At 32.6% G+C, this 24,600-nt stretch overlaps 2 protein-coding genes across 2 annotated transcripts in view; one reads left to right on the forward strand and one right to left on the reverse strand.

The window, feature by feature from the left end:
• LOC111003607 (acetylcholine receptor subunit alpha-like 1) overlaps window positions 1–23,384 on the reverse strand; it is a 157,486-nt gene extending 134,102 nt beyond the window's left edge. The window contains exons 1-2 of the mRNA XM_022274212.2: window positions 23,196–23,384; window positions 22,875–23,025 (exon numbers count right to left, since the gene is read on the reverse strand). The gene's annotated coding sequence lies outside the window, so the exon portion shown is untranslated. The remainder of the gene's footprint in view (window positions 1–22,874; window positions 23,026–23,195) is intronic.
• LOC111003608 lies at window positions 7,965–8,980 on the forward strand. Its single transcript, XM_022274213.2, has one exon. It carries the CDS (start codon window positions 8,052–8,054, stop codon window positions 8,631–8,633), a length of 582 nt encoding a protein of 193 aa, XP_022129905.2. The 5' UTR covers window positions 7,965–8,051; the 3' UTR covers window positions 8,634–8,980.
• Window positions 23,385–24,600: the final 1,216 nt, after the last annotated feature.

The following is a 24,600-nucleotide window of genomic DNA, read 5'->3' on the forward strand; positions in this document are numbered from 1 at the left end:
ACATAATTTATGCAAAACTATAGGTATATAATAATAAAGTAATAACTGCCATTATAATTTATTATTTGTGTTGTGTGTTTAAAAAACATCTCACTAAATTCATGCTCAGACGCATTCAACCAAACATACTGATGAACAGATAAAGTGTTTTAAATTTTATATTTTCTCATCTGGTTTTGTATTTAATAACTATTATATGTGTATTACGTACGTATAACTTTGCGACATCATAAAATTATTCCGATAAATCTGCCATCGATTTATGAACCACTTAAATTCGATTTTTCATTTTATAAGTAAGGGCCTATGAACACATTCTAGTTTAAACCCTATTTTAAATTAAGATCAATATCGCAACATCAAAGTGACCAGATCAAAAGGCAAAACTAAAAGTAATACAAAATGTTTAGGTCTGACGCGAGCTGTGGTCTCAACAAAAAGGACGAAAACTTGAATAAAACATTAGGAATGGACTGTATTTTTTGGAATATCATAAGCTGCTAAGCGAATTTTTCCAATATTGGCGGGATATTTTCCTGATTTTATGTAAGTTGAGCTGGGTTATATGAGCAGAAAAGATTTACTTATTTGTAGGCGTAACGAAACATTACAGTTCATAGGGATTGTACGAACATTGACTGGTGCCATTTACCTGAAATTATCATACAATTACAACTCACTAACAGAGTGTCTTCCACTAAATAGAGACTGTAGTGTTATCGGATACTTTCGTATGGTAAATATCCCTATTAGTAAGTCTAAACTTACTAAATTAATTTAAGTAAGTGTAGGAATTTATGATTTTTCAGTGTGAAATACATGTCAAAACAAATATTAATATTATTGTTATTTACGTTAGATCTGCTGTATAGACGATATAAGTCTATTACACATAATTTTTATTTAATTACCGTGTTCTAATCACTTAAATCTTTAGTTATTTGAAACGATGAAACTTTACAAAGACAATTCTTTCAATTTAATACGCATAATATTTATTCAACTAGTTAAACATGATATCAAATCAATACATAAGAAACAATATTTCTTTATAAAGTAACAATTTTAATATGATCTTTGTTTAATTCAAGAAATAATTCATTAATAGAGGATATTAAAGTTTTACAGACTGTAATAGTTTACGCAATACACAGTAACGTACGGCTACACGTTAACGCAATCTTACATATCTTTATATGATGCTCGTATTAAACTTTTAGTGAAGTCATCTCACTCAAGTACGCCTTAAGGAGTACTTCGAGTTGGTAATTGCTGTATTACGTGTAATGAAGTATTACAATGGAAAGTACTGCTCTCAGCTCTTTGAATTAATACATAAGACTTTTAACTTAGCCTAACACACTTCATTCTTACGATTTCTTTTAAAAATTTTATGCTATCGAAATTTTGTATTTAATCACGTAGCTTCAGCCGGATACAGAGTAAAAGAAAATTAGATTATCAGCCACACATCACAGACCGAATCAGAGAATTGAAGAGAATATAAAATTTTCTTTGCACAACAAATAATATAGATTCTTTAAACATATATCTTACATGTTCTATAAACAAATCAGTTGATCATCAACATCTATGTTACCATCGTTTTCCACGAATAAAATTTTCCGGCTGTCAACACATTGCAGTGCGCTCTTAGAATGTTCGTCATTAATTGCCCGTAAAGTCCAAGCGTGATTAATAACAAAGTCACATACAATGCTTTTATCAAAATGGCGGAAGCAAAAATCCGAGCACTTTATCACCACGAATCATTTATCAGAATGTAACTATTGGGCCGCGATACATTGCCGGGACGTCCGCGCTTTTTTGCTTCCAGTTTTTGCAGTTTAATGTTTTGTATGTATTGTTTATTTAGGGCTGTCGCAAACAAAATTTAATTCCGAAATTTGATTTATATCAAACCAGAATACAAGGAGTTAACATAGAACTTACCTGCAGATATGAATCAAATCAGATCGAATCAAAAAATTTTTTTTTCATTTAGGTAAAGAGTGAACGTCAAAAAAATTAAATTAATGTAAATTTACGCTTTTTAATATGAATGGATTTTGATTTTTGCTAGATACATATTTAAATAGATATTTTAATTTATATTAATAAAATAAATCTGTTTTTTTTAAATTATAAATTTGGTGTAATTGTAAGTACAAACAACAATTTATTTAAAATTATCGGCACATGCCGTATATACAGGTGACTAAAAAATCGTGTATCAATCGCAACTATAGATGATGTATCAGCTGACCAGATTTGACCTTAAACATATGTCTTTATTATGTATAAATTTCAACATTCTCTTAAAGGTGGTGGTGAATTAAAAAGAAGATAAGAAAAAAAAATAAAACTACATTATCCATGTGTTGTGTGAACCCTGTACGTTGGAATTATCATCGAAATATCCTTTATTCGGTTCGCGTGATCTGACCGTTGCTGGAATGGAAATATGATGCGTATTTTAATTTCCACCTGCAATATTTGAAGTGTGGGATAATGGATATTAACTGATTATTACAATTGAAATTTGTATTGGCCATTTGTCAGGAATGTTGTCGATGGCCTCTTTTGATTGCTAGACCCTTGGTACAAGAACTAAGTTCAATTAGATTATCAATATTTTAGATTTATATCAATCAATAACCAAACAACAAAAGATGTCCAATGTCCTTTTCTTTATATGTATTGTTTAATTAAAAATACATATGCTTTATAAATAAGATCTGGGCCATAATAATAAATTCAAAGTGAGCTTCAACAACATTTATGATCACGTAATTGTCATACTAGGAACTCATAAATAATTTAAAAGTATGAACATGCTAATTGGAGCTGGCAAAACAACAAACTAAATTAGACCCGTAGGCAAAGCTTCACTATCAAATTTATTTTACGTGACGAACATAAAAATGCGAATATAAATCGTTGGTTCTTAAATAACAACGAATGGTCATACATAATAAATATATTATCCGATCTTCGGATATATAATAACATATCTAAAATAATTAAATGTACATTAGAAATATCTAAATGTTGTTCTATTTAAGAAAACAACATATTTTCTGTAAGAATTTGAACCATAATGATAATATGTGTGATGCTCGTAGGTATGTCGCAAAATGATCAAAATGTTTAAAATACCGATTGATTTACCCACCCTAAAATATATATATCAGACGTTACATATATTTAATATCGACTTCAAATATGAAGTATGATACAATGTTCTGAACAAACCTTTTAAGAATCAAGAGGAAGGGAAGATGTTATATCGTGAAAACTTGGCAATTTCCCCTCATTTTAGGTCCAATACCTAACGATATAACAAACATTGTGATTTGTGACCGGAAATCATTGAATTCTTTAGTAAACATTTATGTATTAGTAAAAATAAAATTCTTTATGAAGTATATAGGAACAGTGTTCTGTAATGTCTAAAGAGTGAACGTAGGAGTTTGGTTAGTGCCTATATTTTTACGAAAAACAAAAGATGATCACAAACAAAGCCCAACACAATAGCAATGCCTAACACATTACTTATTTGATCAAGGATGGCCAAAATCCCATATTTTCCAGTGGAAAGGTACAATTCTACGTCTCTGCTTTATTAATATTTTGTTAAAAAGCCTTTTAATATGTATCTGCCAACCCAGAACAATTTTCGTGGAGAATTGAATTCAATACTTTGTTATTAATAAATTTAAGATAATCAAGATAATTTAGGACATTGGCGTTTATTTCATTCAACTTGCTTAAGCACTCAGAATACTTTAACTAGGGGCCTCCTATTTACCTAGTGTCATAACTACTAAGCCACGAAGATATCATACAAATTCCTTCCATAACATTGAACGCATGATTTGCACAAAATATTTGAAGAAAGTCTCCGAATACAATTCTCGTCTCCGGCATAGCAATAAAAGTACTAACTCACGGACCTTTATTACGACGTCTTGAGCGCAGAACACTGTATAGAATTGTTTCATTAAACACAAAGAAAGATTTCAATTCTTTGCAGCTCGTATATTTAAGATTTCTTATTAAATAAAATTTGATTTTAATAGCGATAAGTCATATAATAATATATTTTTTATATGTTTAAGCTTCATTTCAAATGTTGTTATTATTTAAAAATAAACAAATCAGTTGCGCTACAACCTCTTTTAGGTACTAGCCTCAGATATCTGAATCTGTTTCATGATCATATTTAAATCTAATAGGTAAGTAGATCAGCCTCCAGTGCCTGACACACGTCGTCGACTTTTTGGGTCTAAGATGTTGAAGTTTTCCTCACGATGTGTTCCTTCACCGTTCGAGCAAATGTTAAATGCGCACATAGAAAGAAAGTCCATTGGTGCACAGCCCGGGATCGAACTTACAACCTCAGGTATAAGGGTCGCACGCTGAAGCCACTAGGCCAACACTATTGTAATTATTCACTTATAACATAATGTAAGTCTCCTGTGCATATCTACCTCTTAGCTGGCCTTCTCGAACCATTTCCAGAAGTCTCTATATTGCCTTTAATAATAACGTGTATAAATATTATAAATTCTAAGTTATTTATTGTTATCAACAAAATCGGTTCTTTTGAAAGCTTACAATTTTTCACCCACAATATCGGTTAAGATCTTGTTTATAAAAATATACGCCGTATAAAGACCGTAAATTACATAAAATAACGTTTAGAATTGCTTCAAGAAATATTTTCCAATATCTCGATAACCTTTTGTCCCTCTCACGTTCTTCATTTAGCGACCCTCGCGTAAATAGCCAAAACAAAGATCTTTTGCTTCTTGGTATTGGATTGCTTTGAAGATTTATGTATCTTTTACTAGTATTTCATGTTATAAGATTTAGGTGACATTTTTCGAAGACTTTATGGAAGATATAGATCATTAAAACTATTGTTTTAACTCCTATTGTAGTATATAAATATGCGATCTACTTCATAAAATTGTTACATGGCAAGGACAGTACTTTAGTACCTTAGCTTCAATGTGCCTGATGGGTCGACGTCAAAAAGCGACATCTTTATGTGCCCACAGCTCAAACTAACCTTCTGAAAAGGTCAATATGATTCGTTGTTTAATTTACTAAAAATACATAGGTTAACGGACCTTTTTCATTGTCCGTTGAGTGAACTGGCAAAATTCTTGTTTTTTCTATTATTTGTTAGTGCATACAGTAGTTGATTAATTTCTTATAATTTTATGATGTAATTTCATGTTTGTTTTTTTTTTGGTTCGTCTGTATGTAGTTATGATCACTCTTGTAAATTTTGGATCACCTGTCAAGGAAGGAGTGGTTTTATAAATGAATAAAACATTAAATATTATGAACGTAAATATTCTTTAGAAAATGTTATTTTGAAAATAATATTTTCAGCAAAAGCTGAGGAAGTACAAAATAGCAAATGGTATATATATATAAATTTCAAAAATCTTAGCTAAAATCGCGCAATAATTATTATATATTCAATAATTAGAAGATATTATAAACATACGAGGCTAGTTATTTATAAAACAATTTTAAATAGGGTAAACGTGCGAAGTGTTTTTAATCCCACGCCTGCAAAAGATACCTTTAATCACTCCGATACTACGGGGATAACATGTTGTGGATATTGATTGATAGAAAGCCACAGAATATCATAAACAGAAGAGATATAAAGAAAATACAGACTATATTTATGTAAGAAATGGATTGTATGACATGCAGTATGGATCTGAATAGCTCACAAAGGATGATAATTGTTATTAATTATGAATAAAAGACATCTTTAAATTACTCTAAAGGATCACTTTAACTGCTTTTCTACTGACTTGAGGGATTTGAAACGGCAAAGACAAATCGGTGACGACGGCCATAACATGTAGCAGGGAATTTTTGTAGTAAAGTTATTTTAAGAGTGATTTGGAAGATATTTTATTCTTATTAAGTAGGTATTCTTTTCTAAAAAAGTTTCAACTTGGATGAGCAATCAAGCAAAATACGAATATCTATGTCTCAGCATCATTGCTTAGACATAAATATTCGTATATATTTGAAAATGTACAACTGAATTTGTATAATCTGTGGTTTCATGAATGTTTTCCATGCCATTTATTGCAAGTTTTTATCGAAATGTTCACATAAAATGCCTATTTTTTGTATTTCATTTACACGAAAGTACAACAAAAAAAAAATGAAAAACTTCTTTGACTCAATAATCTCTACAAAGCTTCAATCAATATCTATCAAAATATTGTCTATTCAGATTGTCATTAATATGGTTTGAAAATTTAATTGTTTTATATGTAATAATAAAATATGGCTTAACAATACATTATGAACCTTGATTCATCTTCCATAATACTTATATCTATAAATTTCATTCAGGTAGTTTTCATATTATTTTTATTAACTCCTTTTTTTGACATAGTCACTCTCTCAAGAAACATAAAAATCTTCCAAAACTGTAATATATTTACGATTTCCTTAGCTACCCTATACGCTATAACTATAATTACATTTGGAATCGTTACTCCTACTAAAACATTAACAAAATTGAATTATGCTTGGAAACGGGAAGTTTCAGCTGATAATAAATTAAGAAATATTATAACTGCAACAAATGCATCAAGAAATTATATTTTAGGGGCGTTCTCATTGTTTTTCCTTCTCGTTACATTAAGAATCTTTGACTTTCTTGATTTCTCCGCAAAATTAGTTGAATTTTCAAATTTAATGGCAAACTATGAACTGGTTGATATAGCATTTGTTGATGATAATAGTGTTGGATTGGATAATGTGGTAAGGGCTGAAGAAACTATTGAAGATTATGATGTAGTCCGCTGGCCGTCAGTAATTGAGTTTAAAGAAGAAAATACTATTGAAAATTATTTTAAAGTGAATCCTTCTAAGGGTATTTCGGATTTAGACCATCGAAAGGAAACCAAAGTTATTAAGGTTGGCGAAGAAAAAATAGAAGATACGTCAACAATAAGTAAAGATACATTACTTACCCTTGTGTCTGAGAACCGAAAAACGGATATATGATTCAAAAATTATCTAACAATATGAACGCGTTTAACGCATTTTTTGGAGTTTTAATGCTATCACAAGTAATTTTAATAATGCTTTTGTTGAAGCCGATTAAAGAAGCTGGATTCATTAGAGACAGTTGGTATAAATTCAAACAAAACTATACAATCTCTTCGAATTTCATGTTAATTCTTTCCTTGTGTTTATCATTTAATTTAATATTTGGAATAGTATGGGAAAGTAATACCTATGCAACGCTAATGAAACAAGTGGAAGAAAAAGAATTAATAAGGAGATTTTATCTGAGTGTATTTGCAATTGGAATTACTTGTTACTTTGTGTGTTTAAGCCTGTTGATATTATTAGAAAAAATTGTAAGTTTCACTTTTAAAATAGCTGAATTACTGGACTTTGAATTAATGTGTAGAAATTCCATATTAACTCAGAATGAAACAACGCGTATTTCAAATGCATCTATTGTTCTTCCGGCGCTGTTGAAATATCATATATTAAAACAAAAATGTAAATAAAGAATTTAATAAAAATTGTATTACCTTTACTGTTTTATTGATTACTGCAAAACTGTTACAAGTTAATTTAGAGTATTTATTTTTACCTATTACAACGGATAAAGAGTTTTTTTTTTATATTCTACGCCAAAATTATCTTTATCACATTGTAGCAATTTCAGATTGATAAGTATAATCACTGGCGTGTCAAAAAACATGAGAGGAAATATACTTTTATATCGTTATATCGTTGCTTCGATAATACTATACACTAACACGTTATAATCCACTTTTTAGTGAATTGTATTGCGTAAATTAGACGTTTATTAAACCTTTTTAGATTTTAAATCAAATGTGCTATCAAGAAAATATAACATCACTATTAATGACAGTTTGTGTATGTGACAGAAAATGTAAAATCTTAAGTTATTTGGTCTGAAAAAAAATCACAATACCACACAAAATGGACTAGCCTTCTATATCCGAAACAAAACCCACATGATGGATGTGAGCTCCTCAGTTCTCGGTTGCGTACTTCTTCTACAGATGTCTGTGATCCTGGTAATGCTCAACCCAGCATACGACTTACGAAAAATCCGATCTTTATTCTTCACATCTTCCAGAATCTGTTCTCTGACAATCATCAGTTATTTTACCCTAGTTGTGTATCTCGGCATGTACGTACCGTTATTGAATATATCAAAACTAATATCAAACGAGATTACCTGCGACTACGAAAAGTTGACGATATTGAGTCGCATCGAGAAAAACTACATAATCGCCGGATTCTCCCTTTTCCTGTTTATCGTCATGTATGGAGTTCGGGCTTTAGATATATACGCCACACGAATCGCTCAAATGCTAGTGAATGCAAATAACACAGTGTTTTCACAACCCTTGTTGAGAGAGAGAAGAAGCCAAGGAATGACACCGTTTTCACAGGAAAATATCTTGCCAAAGTTACTAAAAATAAAAAGGTCAGTTTCATATGAGACAATTTTATTTGCAAAAGAGTTCCGCGCCCTGAAGGCGATATTAAAAAACACTAAAAAAGATTCGAAGGACAAAACTGAACCGTAACTATACAATATTGTGTTTTAAATTCTGAAACTATAGTATATAAAGATTACGAAGAATTTGAGAACTCTTTGGAATTACAAGGAGCGAGGGCGACGGGAAATATTCGAAGACACAAGGCTATAAAAATAAAATGCTACATTGCAAAGGGAGAAACGTCAAGTTGGAATGTAGGGAGTGGAAGGAGGATGGGAAATCGAGTTACATAAGTGTATTCCACTAGAATATAGGCGATAGGGCAAAATGTGTGAGAGAACTTCTGGCAGTTACATAAATTATAGCCCTTCTTTATACTTGTATCTTTAACTTTTACGATTCAAAATAATGCACATACAAATTATTAATAACCAAACAACCATCATAATTTAAAAATTTTCTCTAAATATTTGTTTAAATTGTATATTTAAAAGGTATATTGTATTTATGTTACCATCGCAATTACTTCCACAATAAAATATGTCTAAACAACTTCTACCGCATTTACCATGGAGAGTGTTCAGAAGAGTTGTTCAGATTAATACCTGCAGCTGAGTTTCATCATCGGACGTCGAGGCAGAATACGAAATTCCACCCGTATCACCTCGACGTCCGCCGTTCCACAACTGCGCGTATTTCAAGGCAGTTTTTGCCGCGCACCACCACTTTGTGGTACCAGCTGCCCACTGAAGTATTTCCGAACCAATTCGACTAAGGGTCCTTCAAGAAAAGAACCAATTTTTCAAAGGCGGGCAACGCACTCGCGAGCTCTCTGGTAATGAAAGTGTCCATGAGCGGCGGTATCTCACATTATATCAGGTGAGCCTCCTGCCCGTTTGCACCCTGTTCTATAAAGGAAAAAAAATAAGATTTTGTTTATTAACTGTCGTACTGGTATTCATAATCAAATCTACATATTGACAAATATCTTGAAAATTAACTAACTGGCATAAATCTTCTGGCTAAAGTTCTTAAGGATATTTCAGTTACATACTAATAAAACTAATATTTGAAGCGCTGACTCATAATAGGTTTTGCTAAGACGAAAACTTATGAAAACTTAGATTTTTTCGTACACAAAGTGCTCGTAAAGTAATAGTTTTCGAATTCATTTCATTGACTGTGCTCAGTCGTGCAGAAAAGTTTGGAAACAAAAGAAAAGCTAAAGCCGGACTGGCTGAGTGCTTACCAACCGTAATTATGTCAGAAAAAACTATCAAATGGCTATTTGCTTTAAGATTTATTTTATCCCAGAAAATCCTCATTAAGTTACGGGGAAGTGGACGAGAGTTTGTTACGATTAAGGTACTAAGGCATAAGCGATTAATCAATTGTATGAACTGTTTTATTGCTTTCAGTTTTACATAATCTTGATGGTATAATTCGTGATTGAATACTTTTTGAACACAAAAGGCGGTTTCTTCGCAGATTCAAGTAGCCATCGTCAACATGTTAATGAAAACACTGCTTTTGTGCATATGAATTTATAAGTCATCTGAGCTGGCTAAGTTTGGTAAACCATATTACCGATGGTTTTTGTCTCTAATGATAATCGCATGTGTTGATAGTTAACATATTTGGTATACGTCATCGGGGCTTGAAAGAAAGACATCGTTAGATTCGTATCTAAAAACTATATGCAGATTTTTACGAAAATCAGATACTTTCTGTAGAAAGGGCTTTGAGATTTAAATCTCACAGTATAAGTCAAGAAATCTACATATTTTCATTCTAAGACATTTTTAACGTTAAGGGTGTACATTTACGCTTTTAAACAAAAGCGCTCTAGTTCACAGTTGCTAGGTTACAGTAAGGCATAGTCCTTAATGATCTTGAGACATACTAGATCTTGAAGCCTTTGAAATAAATATGACAAAACAAGAATAAAATATATTTAGAAAATGAAAAAAATTTACTTAGTTTAAAATGAATAAAAAACGAATTCTTTTGTTAGGGTATTTGTAAGAATGCAAATTAAATATTTTTTAAATTTTATTTTAATCTAGGACTGCTTCACGCATATTGCGGTACAACTAAACTGGACTGCTGATACTACTTCACAACAAATAGTAACAAACAATATGAACAACCGCTTGTTATTTTGACCACCGAAGTTAAAATACATTCTTTCTCGAAATCCTTTGATCTAGCCAACTTTACCGATTACTCGACCGTGTCGGTTCGTTACGAATGATACGTTTTATTGGCTTAATGGAACTTATTTCTACTGTATTAAAGAATCCTTTTTAGATTGTAAACAAAGTATATTTGTTATTATATCTAAAAGGATTTTTGCTGAAATGATAAAAGAACTAATAAAAAAGAGATATCAATAATTCAAGAATCAATTCAGTACATATATAATATAACTAAATATTTACGTATATTCAATAATGTGTCTCTAGAGTGTTGCAATATTTCTATAGAAATTTAATAGCCGGAAAATGGGAAAAAGACACCAAGGGAACGCAACCAATATGGTAGAACGACCAAATAATCACTTAGCTCGTCGTAGTTTGAAGACTGTCATAGATTGAACCAGAGTTGTTGTATCCAGCCTCAATGCGGGAGCATCACGCCACCTTATGAGTTGACTTATTGTCCTGTGTTCCTAAGTTAGACAGTGCTTCAACAGCGTACTAAGTTGAGCCATGCACTTAATTTTGACGCCACATCAACCATAGAACTCGTGCTTCGGCTACAACTAAGTGTCAATCCAATCTAGTTTCTAGTGTCCTATTTAGCCGTATATAGTCAGAGCAAAATATTGGCAATCATAGGCAGCTTACTTGCCAATTATATAGATTATAGATATTACTAAAATTTATTATGAATTATATAATAATAGATAAGGTATCAAGTATATAATAATAGATAGAAGAAGGTCAGTTCTTCTGAAACCTATTCTCAAGATCCGATCTAGTTAAAATAAAATCAGCAAATTTATATCGCTCTCTCCATATGTTTGTTTATTCGTTATTTCCTCTAAATTTTCATGATTTTCATACGTCAACCAATCTTATTTCATGCAAACCTGCACCTACTTGTGTTTTATTATATACAGCAACTGACCTAATTTCTCATGTGACTACAAATCTTCATACGCATATAAATCTTAAGGAAAATCCGCCGGAAAACCGCTTCTACATAATATACGTCTTTTATTTCAAAATTCTCAGACGCAATACTGTTTGCTTCATAAACATGGCTTTAGAATGGACTGAAAATGTTCTCGGCTAAACCACAGTCATATTATTCAAGGAGTATGCTTGAACAAGCGCTATTCCGGTGGCTCACGTCACGTTGTAGCGATTTGTTTGAATTCTATACGTTATGCGTACTGTTTTCATGACATTACTGTAAGATACGTAGACACTGGACATAGTAAAGTATTAAAGTAATGCTTTACTATATCCAGTAAAAAAATAATGTCGCAGTAAAGTAGTTAAATCAAAGAGTTAATTGAATCTCTAGATAGTTAATTAAATATCGATATTCAATTAAGTCGCTAGCATTTTGATTTAAATGAAGCAGCGTCTGAAACGTTTAACTATCTGAGTGACTAAAAGCCAGGGTGTTGATTAATAATGTAAAATAAGATGGCGGTCACGACATCAGCTGATTACTTTTAGAGTCTCTCTTTTTTCAAAATAGTTTTTTGTTTCAAATTGTGCTCTTTGGTAATTCACCTGCAAACAGTTCTATATAAGTATTAAATTTAGAACTTCTAGAATTCAGTTACACGCTACTTACATGACTACAATTACTATGCCTCTGAGATACGTCGTGATGGAAGTGCTGGAGGGTATACTTACCAAACTAGTAGTACTGCCAGTAGCAGATTTGGTAGTGGGTCGTGCCCCAGATGCATTTCGACAAGGTTTTTTTAATTAGTCTTAAATGCATATGCCTGAAATGCTAATTTTGTAGAAAAGTTTAAAGTTGTAAACTAATAAACACCACGAATGTTTCAGAACAAATTCCAGGATCGCACATTAACCCAAAAAACTTAAATTCCCTATTCTCTATTAAGGCATTTGTCCAAGAGCAAAGTTCAAGTGTTTTAACCCGGAAAGTAATAGAGGATTTGTCAAGGATAGCTTTATAGAGAGTTTCCTTGACAGAGAGAGATAGAGATAGTGCTCCTAATGGCTTGGGCAGACGGCTTAAAGGCTCTCGTAAATAAATGAGTAAATGTATATTCCTTTTTATTTTTATATCTTATACGCTTATGGGTTTTTTAAATAAGTATTATGAAAATATGTTATTAGACTACATTTTGGCAAGAAACAATATTTGTTATTCTCAAAATACAGTATTATTATATTAGCATTTCAGTACAATTTTAGTTCATTTTACTAGGATAAAACTTAGAATAGGTATTGAGAAAGACAGAACGATGGTGCTAATCGCTTAATTACGTGTTTGAAAGCATCACTTTCCAACCACTACCATGTATAACCAATAACTCAGTTACATTTACCCGTAACATTGTATGTGAGCCTGGTTAAGCGAATATTAATCTTTCATGAATAAAATAAAATCAGTGGCGCGCTTTAGGTCTTGGCCTCAGATTTTTGAATCTGTTTCATGATCATTTTTAAATCTAATAAGAAAGAAGAAAGAAAGTCCAGGGCACAGCCGGGGATCGAACCTACGACTTTAGGTATGAGAATCGCACGCTGAAGCCACTAGGCCAACACTAGACCATTTTATTCGTAAAAACGTGTTCACGGTACGTTTAATAATAAACACAACACGCATAAGTGTATCCTTAAAACTTTGCCTTACGTATTTTTGTAAAACGAATACAAAACGCGCTAACAAATTTTTCGAGGGTCGCTTACAGAAATTAAAATTCCCAACGGTTTCGTACAGACGCATTAACTTCCAATATTCACTTAGCGCTTGTCAACTTCCGCCACACAGACGTGAGGGTATTGCTTCGCGGAATACTTTTAAAAGGCTATTTAGGAAGAGCATTTCCATGACTCTGTCAGATATTGTGGAAAACAGCGGATTATAAATAACAATAGCCTTGAAAAATCTTACTTAAAATTCTCCGTGAGAAAAAGAAGACGGTCTGGAAAGCTAAAAATATTGACTTGTTTGATTTTTCTGCTGTATAAAAATTTATAAAGAAGTATAGATAAAAATAAAATTAATATAAATATATATAACGAACATGCTGTTACGGGGTAGATGAATTAACCACCATTTTTAAATAAATTAATTTAATTTTACGTGTCTAACAATTCACTTTTAATATAAAATCAACAAATCACGTATAATATAAAGTCGACAATAAACAAATGTGCATCTCGTAACCTGAATTCACTCACACATTCGCGCGAATCATGCAAGACACACTTTTTTTTACACGATAAAAAAAAACAAACGTGTGGCACTCGAAGACTGCCGCGATAAAGCTATTGCATAGCATTTTCAATCAACTTATGCAATTATATTCATTTATTTACTTTTTATTTATGCAGTGTTTTTTCTTTGATATAATTCTACCACTCTACCAGACAAACACGCCTATATAGTCTGTCTCACTCTAACGCGTACCGGCTGCACCTATATTACGTCATCGTGTTAGGTTTTTTCGTTACGGAATTTCTTGATTCAGTCGCTGCGCTCAAAGCCCGCGATAAAATCTATGCAATAGCTTAATGAAGTACATATATATGCTACACTGTGACCGAATAAACATGGGTGAAATTAGAAGGAACGGTATCTATAATCGAAATAATATATTTTTATCAAAACACAAACATTTGAAAGCACAGCTATTAACTAAGCATGAAATTCGGAAGATCGAATACGAAATCCAGTTTCATGTGATAAAAGCTTAAATATTAACGTTTATTCCTGTTTTCGAGATTCGAAGACGAAAAACAACATTATACTTTAGTTTTGCCGAGTTCGTTCACTCTGTTTACAGTACAATTGAGGAGTTTCAATGTAATCTTCGATTAAGAATTAAAATTTCACCGTTTCCTTTGTTGTGAAAGAGTTTCCATATAATTTTGAACGCCCATATTCCACTAATAGTTGATGAATTAAAAATTATTATTTTCCAGTTATTAAAGGAGGCATACAAATAATTAGCGGATAGGAAATGAACCGTTTAACTGTTCTTAGTAATTATTATTCTACGGATATTTGAATTAAAAATGAAACCGTATGCCTTGCGTACATAACTTAAAATAATCAATCTCTTTCAAACATACAAACCAAATATCTTTATTCATTAAGGTAAACAAGTACACTTATGAACATCAAAAAAATTAAATTAATTGTAAATCTACATTTACTACCAGTTCACAAGTCAAGGGGGTTTGATCTGTCTTTAGCCTTTCTATAAGCTGAATATATTATGAATGTTTTATGCCATGCCTTGAAGCCAGTCAAATAGCAAAAACTCAACTAATTTCAACAATTACTTAGGTTTGGGTCAGCGTCCGTTTCTAACATATTAATAAACCGATCCGCCACAATGTGTGAAAAGCATTGTGCCGCCACAAAGGTCCGTGACAAATGAATGATTTCGGCCAGTTAATATTATTGTTGGCCCAATTGTGGACAAGTTGGGGTAACTGCTGGCCTTTTGGCCATTGTGTTTGATACCTAGATCGTTGAACAAATGTGACCTTGTTTATAAAACACGTTTCGTAAAGGTTCTAATATATTAAAGAATCATCTTTTGCTAATTTTCATTTATAATGAATAATGCATCTTATAAAAATAATAAATCGGTGCTGTTACAACCTCCTTGGGTCTTGGCCTCAGATTTCTGAATGTGTTACATTATCATTTTTAAATCTAATAGGCAAGTTGGTGATCAGCCTCCAGTGCCTGACATACGTCGTCGACTTTTTAAGCCTTAAACATGTCGGTTTCCTCACGATGTTTTTCCTTCACCGATCGAGCAAATGTTAAATGCGCACATAAAAAGAAAATCCATTGGTGCACAGCCGGGAATCGAACCTAATGACTGTAAATAAATGGATCTAATTACTAAATAAATAAATAGAGTCTTTATTGACAATCTTGTAAGTTACAATTTGTCTTAATTTTACCTTGTTACTAACGAACGCATCTTATAACTGCTTGTGTTAAGTTTTATAATTATGTATATAATTATGTCATTGTATAGATATTATGAATCGCTGTGGGATTGCTGGATATCCAATGTATAACTTTAAGCTTTCAAGCTAGAACTCAGACAAGCATATTATCAAAACTAAGAGAGAAGAGTTTGCGTAGCATAACATAGATGTATAAGAAAATGTCATTTTGATTTTTCATTAGGACACGGGTCGAATATTCAAAGTAAACAAAAATAAAGCAAAAATATTCAATACTTCATACATTTCTCTCAGTATTCTTCTTTTAAAGTAACGACTAATCTCTTACAACGGCAGCTGTATCGACAAGATGACAAGATGAATCGGCATGGCTAAAGACATGACACGTTAAAGTAACATCTGAAAGAAAAGAGGAATTGGTATCGAAACTAAAATCACATTGATACCGTCGCCCATGGACACTCACATTACCAGAAGGCTCGCAAGAACCTTTTAAGAATTGATTAGTATACTATTTTTTTAAATAACCTTCGAACTGTTTCGGAAATACTTAAGATTCTATATAAAAAGCCAACGAAGACAAAATATATTGGTCTAAATAAAACAAACAAAATAAAATATTGCGGGAGGCTCGTAAAACTACCTACATTATCACATTAGGCTTTTCCCCGTCAATTCTTTTCCATAAAGCATTCTCGAGTAATGGTATTAGCCGGCACACGTGTTCATGTCAATATGATTTGTTAGTACATATCGTATCGACTGGATACATTCACTAGAGATGATTCTGGTATAACGATTCTAATTTAATAGCCTTTTAATTATGTGTGTATGTGTTTTTATAAAACAGACGTCGCCAATATACAGTCACAACAATCGCTAGGGCGTAACCGGCTTTTTAACAATGTGCTAAATAGTGGTGTTGTGTGATAAAAAGTTTTTGAAAACTACTTTTTTTACGCTTCATAACACAGACTAATATTACGATTAATTTCTTTGGGTCGATATTTTTTTTAACTATATTCAGTCTTATATTTTTTAGTATGTAGGATAAAAAAATATATGTTTTTTCCGTTTTTCACGTCGAATTGAATACATCCAACTTCAGATTTTTTAAACAATTAAAAACTATGTTGAAATGTCCCATTTTCACTTTAATGCAGTAAAAAGAAAAAAAGTTTAATCACTCTGAAATAAACTTATTACTATTGATAATAAAATGGATCGTATCGTTTTCAATTTGAACATATCAAAGCTAGTGAAGCAATAAGGAAAGTAAAAAGCCGCATTAAAATTGTTATAAAAATTACCTGCATTGAAAATCATTAATGTCCCCTACGTGAGAAATTCAATTACAAACTCGATCACATATAATCAAATCGTCGAATAATCGATTCCCCATCGATTCGATACATCCGTTTTTGCCTCTACGGCTTCCTCTTAGGAACCGCGATTTCCTCCGAAGGTAATCACTTTTCCGGAACTCAATGCTATCGCATTGTACCAGTAATTAACGTATTCGATTGGATAAATTGAAGGAGATTGCTATTTAAGTTAGGTATCTATTACTAGATTAATTAATATTCAATTTTCCAAAGCAGGTTACAGGGAATCCTCTTTCCTGCAATATTGGCATATTATGTTTAATATTACACATAATTTAAAGAATAATTCATTTATTTATTTATTTTGTACTCCTACAGCTAACATAAATTATATATAATAGCAAAAAAATACATTTTAGTATATTGATCCGTGTTTTGGTAATATAAATGAGAAAGTTTCTTTTTTATTGAAGATGCATTTGCCCCTGTATTTTTTTATTATATAACAAGAAGAAAACCGGCAGTATGAGCCTAACCGCCTACCCTGCCCGTGATGTTTAATTACCTTTTAACATTACCAAAAGGCTACCAGCTAACAGCCCTTATTTTGGAAGCTAAGATCTTAGCTAGTTCTAAGGCGTGCCCATTTGCCTTCTTTATCAATTTTATGTTTAGACATAATGAAACAAGCTCGTGCCACCACAACTCTAAACAGTTCATGACCTCACACTATATTCGTTTCTTAAATCATTTTCATATCGTACGGAGGTACTTTTGTCTGACACATGATGTAGACTTTTTGGCAATCTGTAAGTCATGGTTCCCTCACGATATACTTTCACCGTATAAGCGAGTGATAGATACGCACATGGACCATTGGTGCTCAGCTGGCGATGGAACCTACATCTTCCTAGTATTTTCCTAGCATATTCTACATGTAATACTGAATACACTATTCATGATAATACTTTATGAATTCGAATATATGTGTATGTTATATAATGCATAGACGGCAGAAACAAATAACGTTTTACACTAGTGTTCAAAATTAAAATTCGATAAATAATCACAATTTTATAAGTTTATCAGTGTCCATGGATTTTGTAATTGAGTTTTTAAGTTTTAAAGTTTTGGATTCACAATAATTATTCATACAATTGATTGGATATCAAACACAATTCACAGTCCCTAAATTAAAAACTATGGTAGATTATAATTCCAATTAAATTGGCCTTCTAAGTTTTCCCAATAGAGGAATAATAAAGCTGGATATCCAACACTTAAGGGAAATCGGAGTATTTAAACAAAGATCTTATTAAAGGGAAACTGGCTCCAAAATAAATAATGTTTAATAGTAGAACAATTAAATTTATGTCGTCCATTAAGGACATTCTGAAGGAAACTAGAAGGGTTTAACGTTTAATTATCTAACGCAATAATTGCTTTATTAACTTTCAATGTGAATTGTTGTAATGGACTCGCTTAAATTAATTAATTTTTTAACTCACTTGTAAAAAGCAGGTTCATAATTTGCATTTTTAAATTAATTCGTCTTTTAGGTATGCACTATGCAGCTAATGTTATTCTTTTTTTAACAATTATTTTAACATAGACCTATATTTTACCATAGATCTTTTTCGGTACATATAATCTCATATATAAAATTTTCGTGTCGCGGTGTTTGTGGTTAATCTCCTCAGAAACGGCTTTTCCGATTCTCATGAAATTTTGTGTGCATATTGGGTAGGTCTGAGAATCGGACAACATCTATTTTTCATCCCCCTAAATGTTAAGGGTAATCAACGCCTATTTTTTTTTCAATTTTAAATTTAAAAGAAATAATTTTGTTATAATACAGCATTAGTAAATACATATAACCCTGAATTTTCAACCCTTATAATCAACCCCTATTTTTTATTTCATTATTAAAAACTTTTGTTGTGAACTCTGAGGTTTATACAGAGAAAAATTCACAGAACAACCTAAAAAGATTTTATTCCGAAAAACTGAACAGTCTCTGGGATAGCATAGCAAAATGTTCCATGTTGGTATGTTAAGCAGGTCATCAATGTCTACAATATATCATACACTGTACCAGCCACGAGATTTAGGGGTGGTTAGACTTTTATACGCGGCTTAAATAATAAATTCGCTAAGTCATGTAAAAATCAGTAAAGAAACGAAGTGACAATAGGAAACATGGCTGTATTTCAGACGGGGGCAGTTTCATAAATATTCAAAGGGACCCTGGGCGAGAACGACGCAGGACCCCGTGGGCCCTTACAATTTATCATTGTTAAATTAAAAATAAACGTTGCCAAATATTGATGTTTAAGAAGATTTATGCATTTCTTTATGTTTTTAAAATATATGAATAGAATAGAATGATAATATTTTCTTTTGCTTGTTACATTTAAATAGATTCCTTTACCGATATACAACGACTGTTAAAAAGAGCTGAAAACATATATTTTTAGACGTAAGGTATTTTTTTTTATCCGTTAAACTTTTATTCAGACATACACGTAAAAAGGTCAATTTGAAGATGATTGTATTAACCTATATTTTGAAGACCAGTTCTTTGATTCATGGTATTAAAAAAATGTCAAAGGCAAAACTCAAAGCCCGCATAGGATCAAAAGATGAAGCTGACAGTTATATAGATTATGTTAAATTGTATATTTGCTTTGTTAAAATTACATTCAAACAAGAGCTTTTGGTTGGCTTAAAGCACTTTCTAGTTTCGAATCGGGACGTGGATTTAACGAAACCGGAGATATTATGAATTTCATTAAAATTGTAGGATTATAGTATTTTCATTTTGAAACAGGGCAATGCATTACACAAGCTCCTATATTTTAATTACCGTAAGTAAGTAATTGATCATTGACAGATATAAATACGCAGTCAATGATAAAAATGTTTGCTAAATTAATATAACAACTAGGTTAAATTTTGTTAATTAATTTATATCTTCGTCACATAAATTTTTTTATTTTATTTTATGCCATACATGTATAACATGAGTTATTACTTTAAAATTGTTTTGTTCTATAAGTGTTTCAGAATAATAAGAGTGTATCGGTAACCGACTTCACTAAAACTAAACAATCAAATACTGTAATCAGTCTAATTGTCATCATGCAGGCACCTAAATTCTTACGCAAAGTTTTTACGCAAATCTGAATTCAATAATATAACAGATTTCTAATTTGAACCGAATTAATTACCCTGGAATTTTAATTTTCTTTACATTTTGTGATACTTGAAAAATTATGGTTTCGTGCGGAACAAGTGCTTTGGAATTAACATGTGCTGAGAGCTGAATTATGAGTGGTCCACCACAATGCTAGCTTAGAGTCATTGACTGTACTTCATAGGCACTTAAAAGGAGCCAAATTAATTTTGTTGCAGCTCAAAAAACAAGTTTTAAACTTGCGTTTTTATAAACAAAAAATAAATCATATTTTACAAGGTTTCGGACCAGGGGTTGTATTTATGATTGTGTTTATCGGAAACTAAAAGTCAGACACAGACAGATAATATAGGATTTAGCAAGCTGTGTGGACCTCAAATCTTTCTGAATTATTTGTCATTAATTAAATGATAACAATATATATCAGAACGGTGTGATTGCATTAACGATTAATATTTATATACAATATTATACATTATTACACTTAATTGAAAGGCGACGGGGCTTATAAATTTCAAGCAAATAGGGTAAGTTTATCTCACAGACAAGCCCAAAAAGTGCTCATCTACTTACCTACGCTTATCACACATCTTAATATATATATTTCTTGTGTGCGTGTGTATGTGACTGAACTCCTCCTAAACGACTGGACCGATTTAGACGAAATTTTTTGTGTGTTCAAGGGGATCTGGGAATGGTTTAGATTCACAATTTTGTCCGCTGGACAATGTTTTTTTAATTAATTTTCAATTTATTAGTTGTTGTTGATTTTGGAATGTTTTACATTGGATCCGACAGACGGCGCTACCATCGCACTGTCAAATTTTAAATAATATTCGAATTTTAATTTTAGTCTGAAGTCCCGAAATTTCAAAAAAGTTTTGTTATCATTGTGTTATATCGTGTGTGACCATGTGCTGGATCGTTAGATATTGTCATAACATTTGAATAATAATTTTCATCAAAATGGCTTATTAAAAATTGAAATTTTGAAATTAAAGACGTGTAGACAGGACAACGTCTGTCGGATCCGCTAGTATACAGATATAAATTTAACTAGTTGCAAGTTATTGAAGATCTGAATAATATAGCAAATGTAAAATCGCTCCGATTCCTTTTACATTTTGTATGAATATGGAATTTAAGCTCCTTTTAAAAGTGTATAGAAATGGTATGTAATCCCTAATACTTACACCTGCATTGATGTTTATTCAAAATAAATAATTTTAAAAACCGATGGAACTCGTTCGATGCTGAAATATGTTTTATCGTGTTACATTGACTTAAATGGATCCGCTTTTTTATGTAATAGGAGGCAAACGGGCACAAGGGTCAAGATATCAACTTGTACCGTTACCGCCGCCCATGGACACTCACATTGCCAGAAGGCTCGCAAGTGCGGTGCTGGCCTTACAAGAATTAGTACGTTCTTTTCTTAAAGGACCCTAAGTCGAACTGGTTCGTAAATACTTCAGTGGGCAGCTGGTTCCACATAGTGGTGGTGCGCGGCAAAAACTGCTTTAGAAAAAGCTCAGTGGTGGAACGATGGACGTCGGGCCGTTACGGATAGTATTTAAACGTGTGTGAGATTTGTATGTATCGCCATACGTCGCTCGTTGTTTGAATTTTATTCAATCAAAACCTCCTAATAATAATCATAACACTTTCAGTACCAACAACGAAGGGGTAAAACTTTAACGCGGATATAGTTATGGATACAAACAAAAGACGACGGTAAGAGATGGGGAAATTCAATAGAAATCGAGAAAAGCTCTTCGATCCGGGTTATTGATATCAAACTCTGATTGGCCGTTGATTTGATTTGCCAATTGCATAGCCACTTAATGGATTTAGATCGAATATTCAAGGGTAAATGAATTTTCCCTCTACTTTGCCTTGAATAAAAGAAATGCAGAGCCATTTTAAAAATGCGGGCGCTTCAATTATTTTACAAATACTTGATTTTATGTAACATTGTACAATGTTTAAATTATAATTAGTCGTATTTTTGTCTAGTTCCTAATTACAATGGCTATATAGCGTTAGTACTATGTAAAGGAAAGTTTTAAAATTTAAGATAACAAGATGGTGGATTATTAAACAGTTAAGTAAGTCAATTACAATTATTGGGTACGTTGTGTACACACGTATATAATTAAGAACAAAATATAAATATGCCTATTTAAATTTAAGAGTACTAAAATTCTCTCGATATCTGTATTGTGCTCATATCAAATGTTAATTGTTTGATATGAGTACTGATTGAAATTAAAAATGGTATATGGTAAATGATCTGATATTTTTAATTCTTTCAATAATTGTATAATATAATCGTCTTGAATGCAATTAAACAATAACAAATATTCATGAAGAAATACATTTTCTCATATGTTTTTTGCCAAAATGTATATTGTGAATAAATAAAATGTATATTTAAACCCTTGATTTTCACCCACACGTATAAAGTGGGAATTTATGCCCGCTTTCACGTTGCAGTACCCTTTTAAAAATTCATCACAGAAAGTTCTATTTGAAGAGAAATTAGGACACGTGGAGTATTATGTTGTGGATGCACGGAGCCCGAAGCGTGAATACCTATTTAGGGGTCGACTTTAAAGCGAATGTTTTTTGAGGTTAAAGGCATCGTACTCACAATGAGGCGCGAGGGGGCCACATCTAGACCGGGCCCATTCGGGCGCGCCTCCGCTACCGCATCGTGCCCGCCCGAGCTACAGCCCAGAGAGCCCAGGACGGCCAGCCGCGCGTCGCCGCGTGCAGTCCACGTATCGCGCCCAACAGTCCGACTGTCAACAATTCACAACATCACTCCATCCGTGAGATACTAGCGCGCCGTCTTACAACTCGCCGGCACGCATTCTCGCATTGTCGCATTGCAGGAGAAGTTACGCTCGCATCACGGCTATGAATTTTACATTTTACATTCTGGCGTATTTGGATCGATTCGGATACTCACATTAGCATGCCAGCGTGGGGCAGTGGTATCAACTAGTAATGTAAACAATGGGCACAATCATGTTCTTTCGAGTGGTCGTGGCCGGCCCGGCGGGCAGGGCCGGCCGCAGCACCGCTGTTGCGGCGTCGCTCGGTAAATGAGATATGGCGCGCGGGGCGCGAGCGTCGGAGGCGACACGCGCGTTTGGCACTGCAGCCCGCCACTGAGGGGCGGCCGAGACCCCCGCCCCGCACGCCGCACCTCGCGCGCCTCGCGCCATGTGCCTGGACCGAGCCTAGCAAAGGGTTGCCGATATTACAATGCGCATTTTTATAAGAGTTCTGAAATATGAAGATACGATAAACGTCAACAATATTGCGTTCTTTCGCCTTCCATGCAGCTTGCAGATCGAAATACCTTTTCTCATTCAATGAGATTTTAAATTTGTAATGATATACAAATATTTAGCAATTAATTGGTGTATTTGAAAACGAATAAATGAGTATTACACATTTAAATATTTTTTACTAATAAGATTGCATCTTTTTACTTGTTGTATATTCTAAATTATATGTCGGTCCTATTTTATATACGTTTCATGAAACTTGGTACAATTATTGTAAATATATATTTATCCTATTTTCCTGAAACCTTTGGCACAGCCCTACATTTTCAGTGGAGCTTTCGCTCGCCGAAGTAAGCCGAAGTTGCCCGAACATAACGACTACGATCCCGACCGAACTAGCTCGAATGACGCCGCCCAGTCGATAAGGCCGTCTCCTCTCGTTGAACAAAGACAGTAACCTATAATAATCACATTTAATTGGGGATAATCTTGCTCTATCACCAAATGAGAACATTTTACTGCAGGTTTCATAGAGAAATAATCGTGGTCTAAGTGAAACCTTGTACCACGTGCGCGTTTGTTACCGTTCCATAGACACGCTACGGTGAGCACATGGTTGAGTTTAAATATTTTTACATTGATGTCGGCCGAATTAAGACTGAATATTATGAGTTAACTTGTTTCTAAGATGCTTACTTGTTTTTAATAGTAGTAAAACCTCTTTTTTCGTCGTAATCCTGAAAATTAAAAATGGAACAAAATCTGAGTTGCACTGACCGTGTTTATAGAAAATCACATCAGCTTATTCTAGATTTAAATCACTCTCGCGTGGCTCACTTTTCCGTGAAATGACCAAAAAACACGACACATTCTGAAAAAATATTATTTTGTATTTAAATTTATGACCTAAAATATACTTACACTCACCCGACGCGGATTTTAAAATATATCATGTGGTTAATCTTTAAGCTAATTGGTGTGTATATTTTAAAGATTTAGATTTGTTTATTAAGATGATATATGATTTGATGATATTATACTGTATCGACTTATATATACAATATTTTATCGTAATTAAAA

Source organism: Pieris rapae, chromosome 5, assembly GCF_905147795.1.
Source record: "Pieris rapae chromosome 5, ilPieRapa1.1, whole genome shotgun sequence".
NCBI classification, from domain to species: Eukaryota; Metazoa; Arthropoda; class Insecta; order Lepidoptera; family Pieridae; genus Pieris; species Pieris rapae.

Coding starts and splice junctions, on each gene's coding strand:
- LOC111003608 (XM_022274213.2), top strand. CDS start 8,052: ATGATGGATGTGAGCTCCTCAGTTCTCGGTTGCGTACTTCTTCTACAG.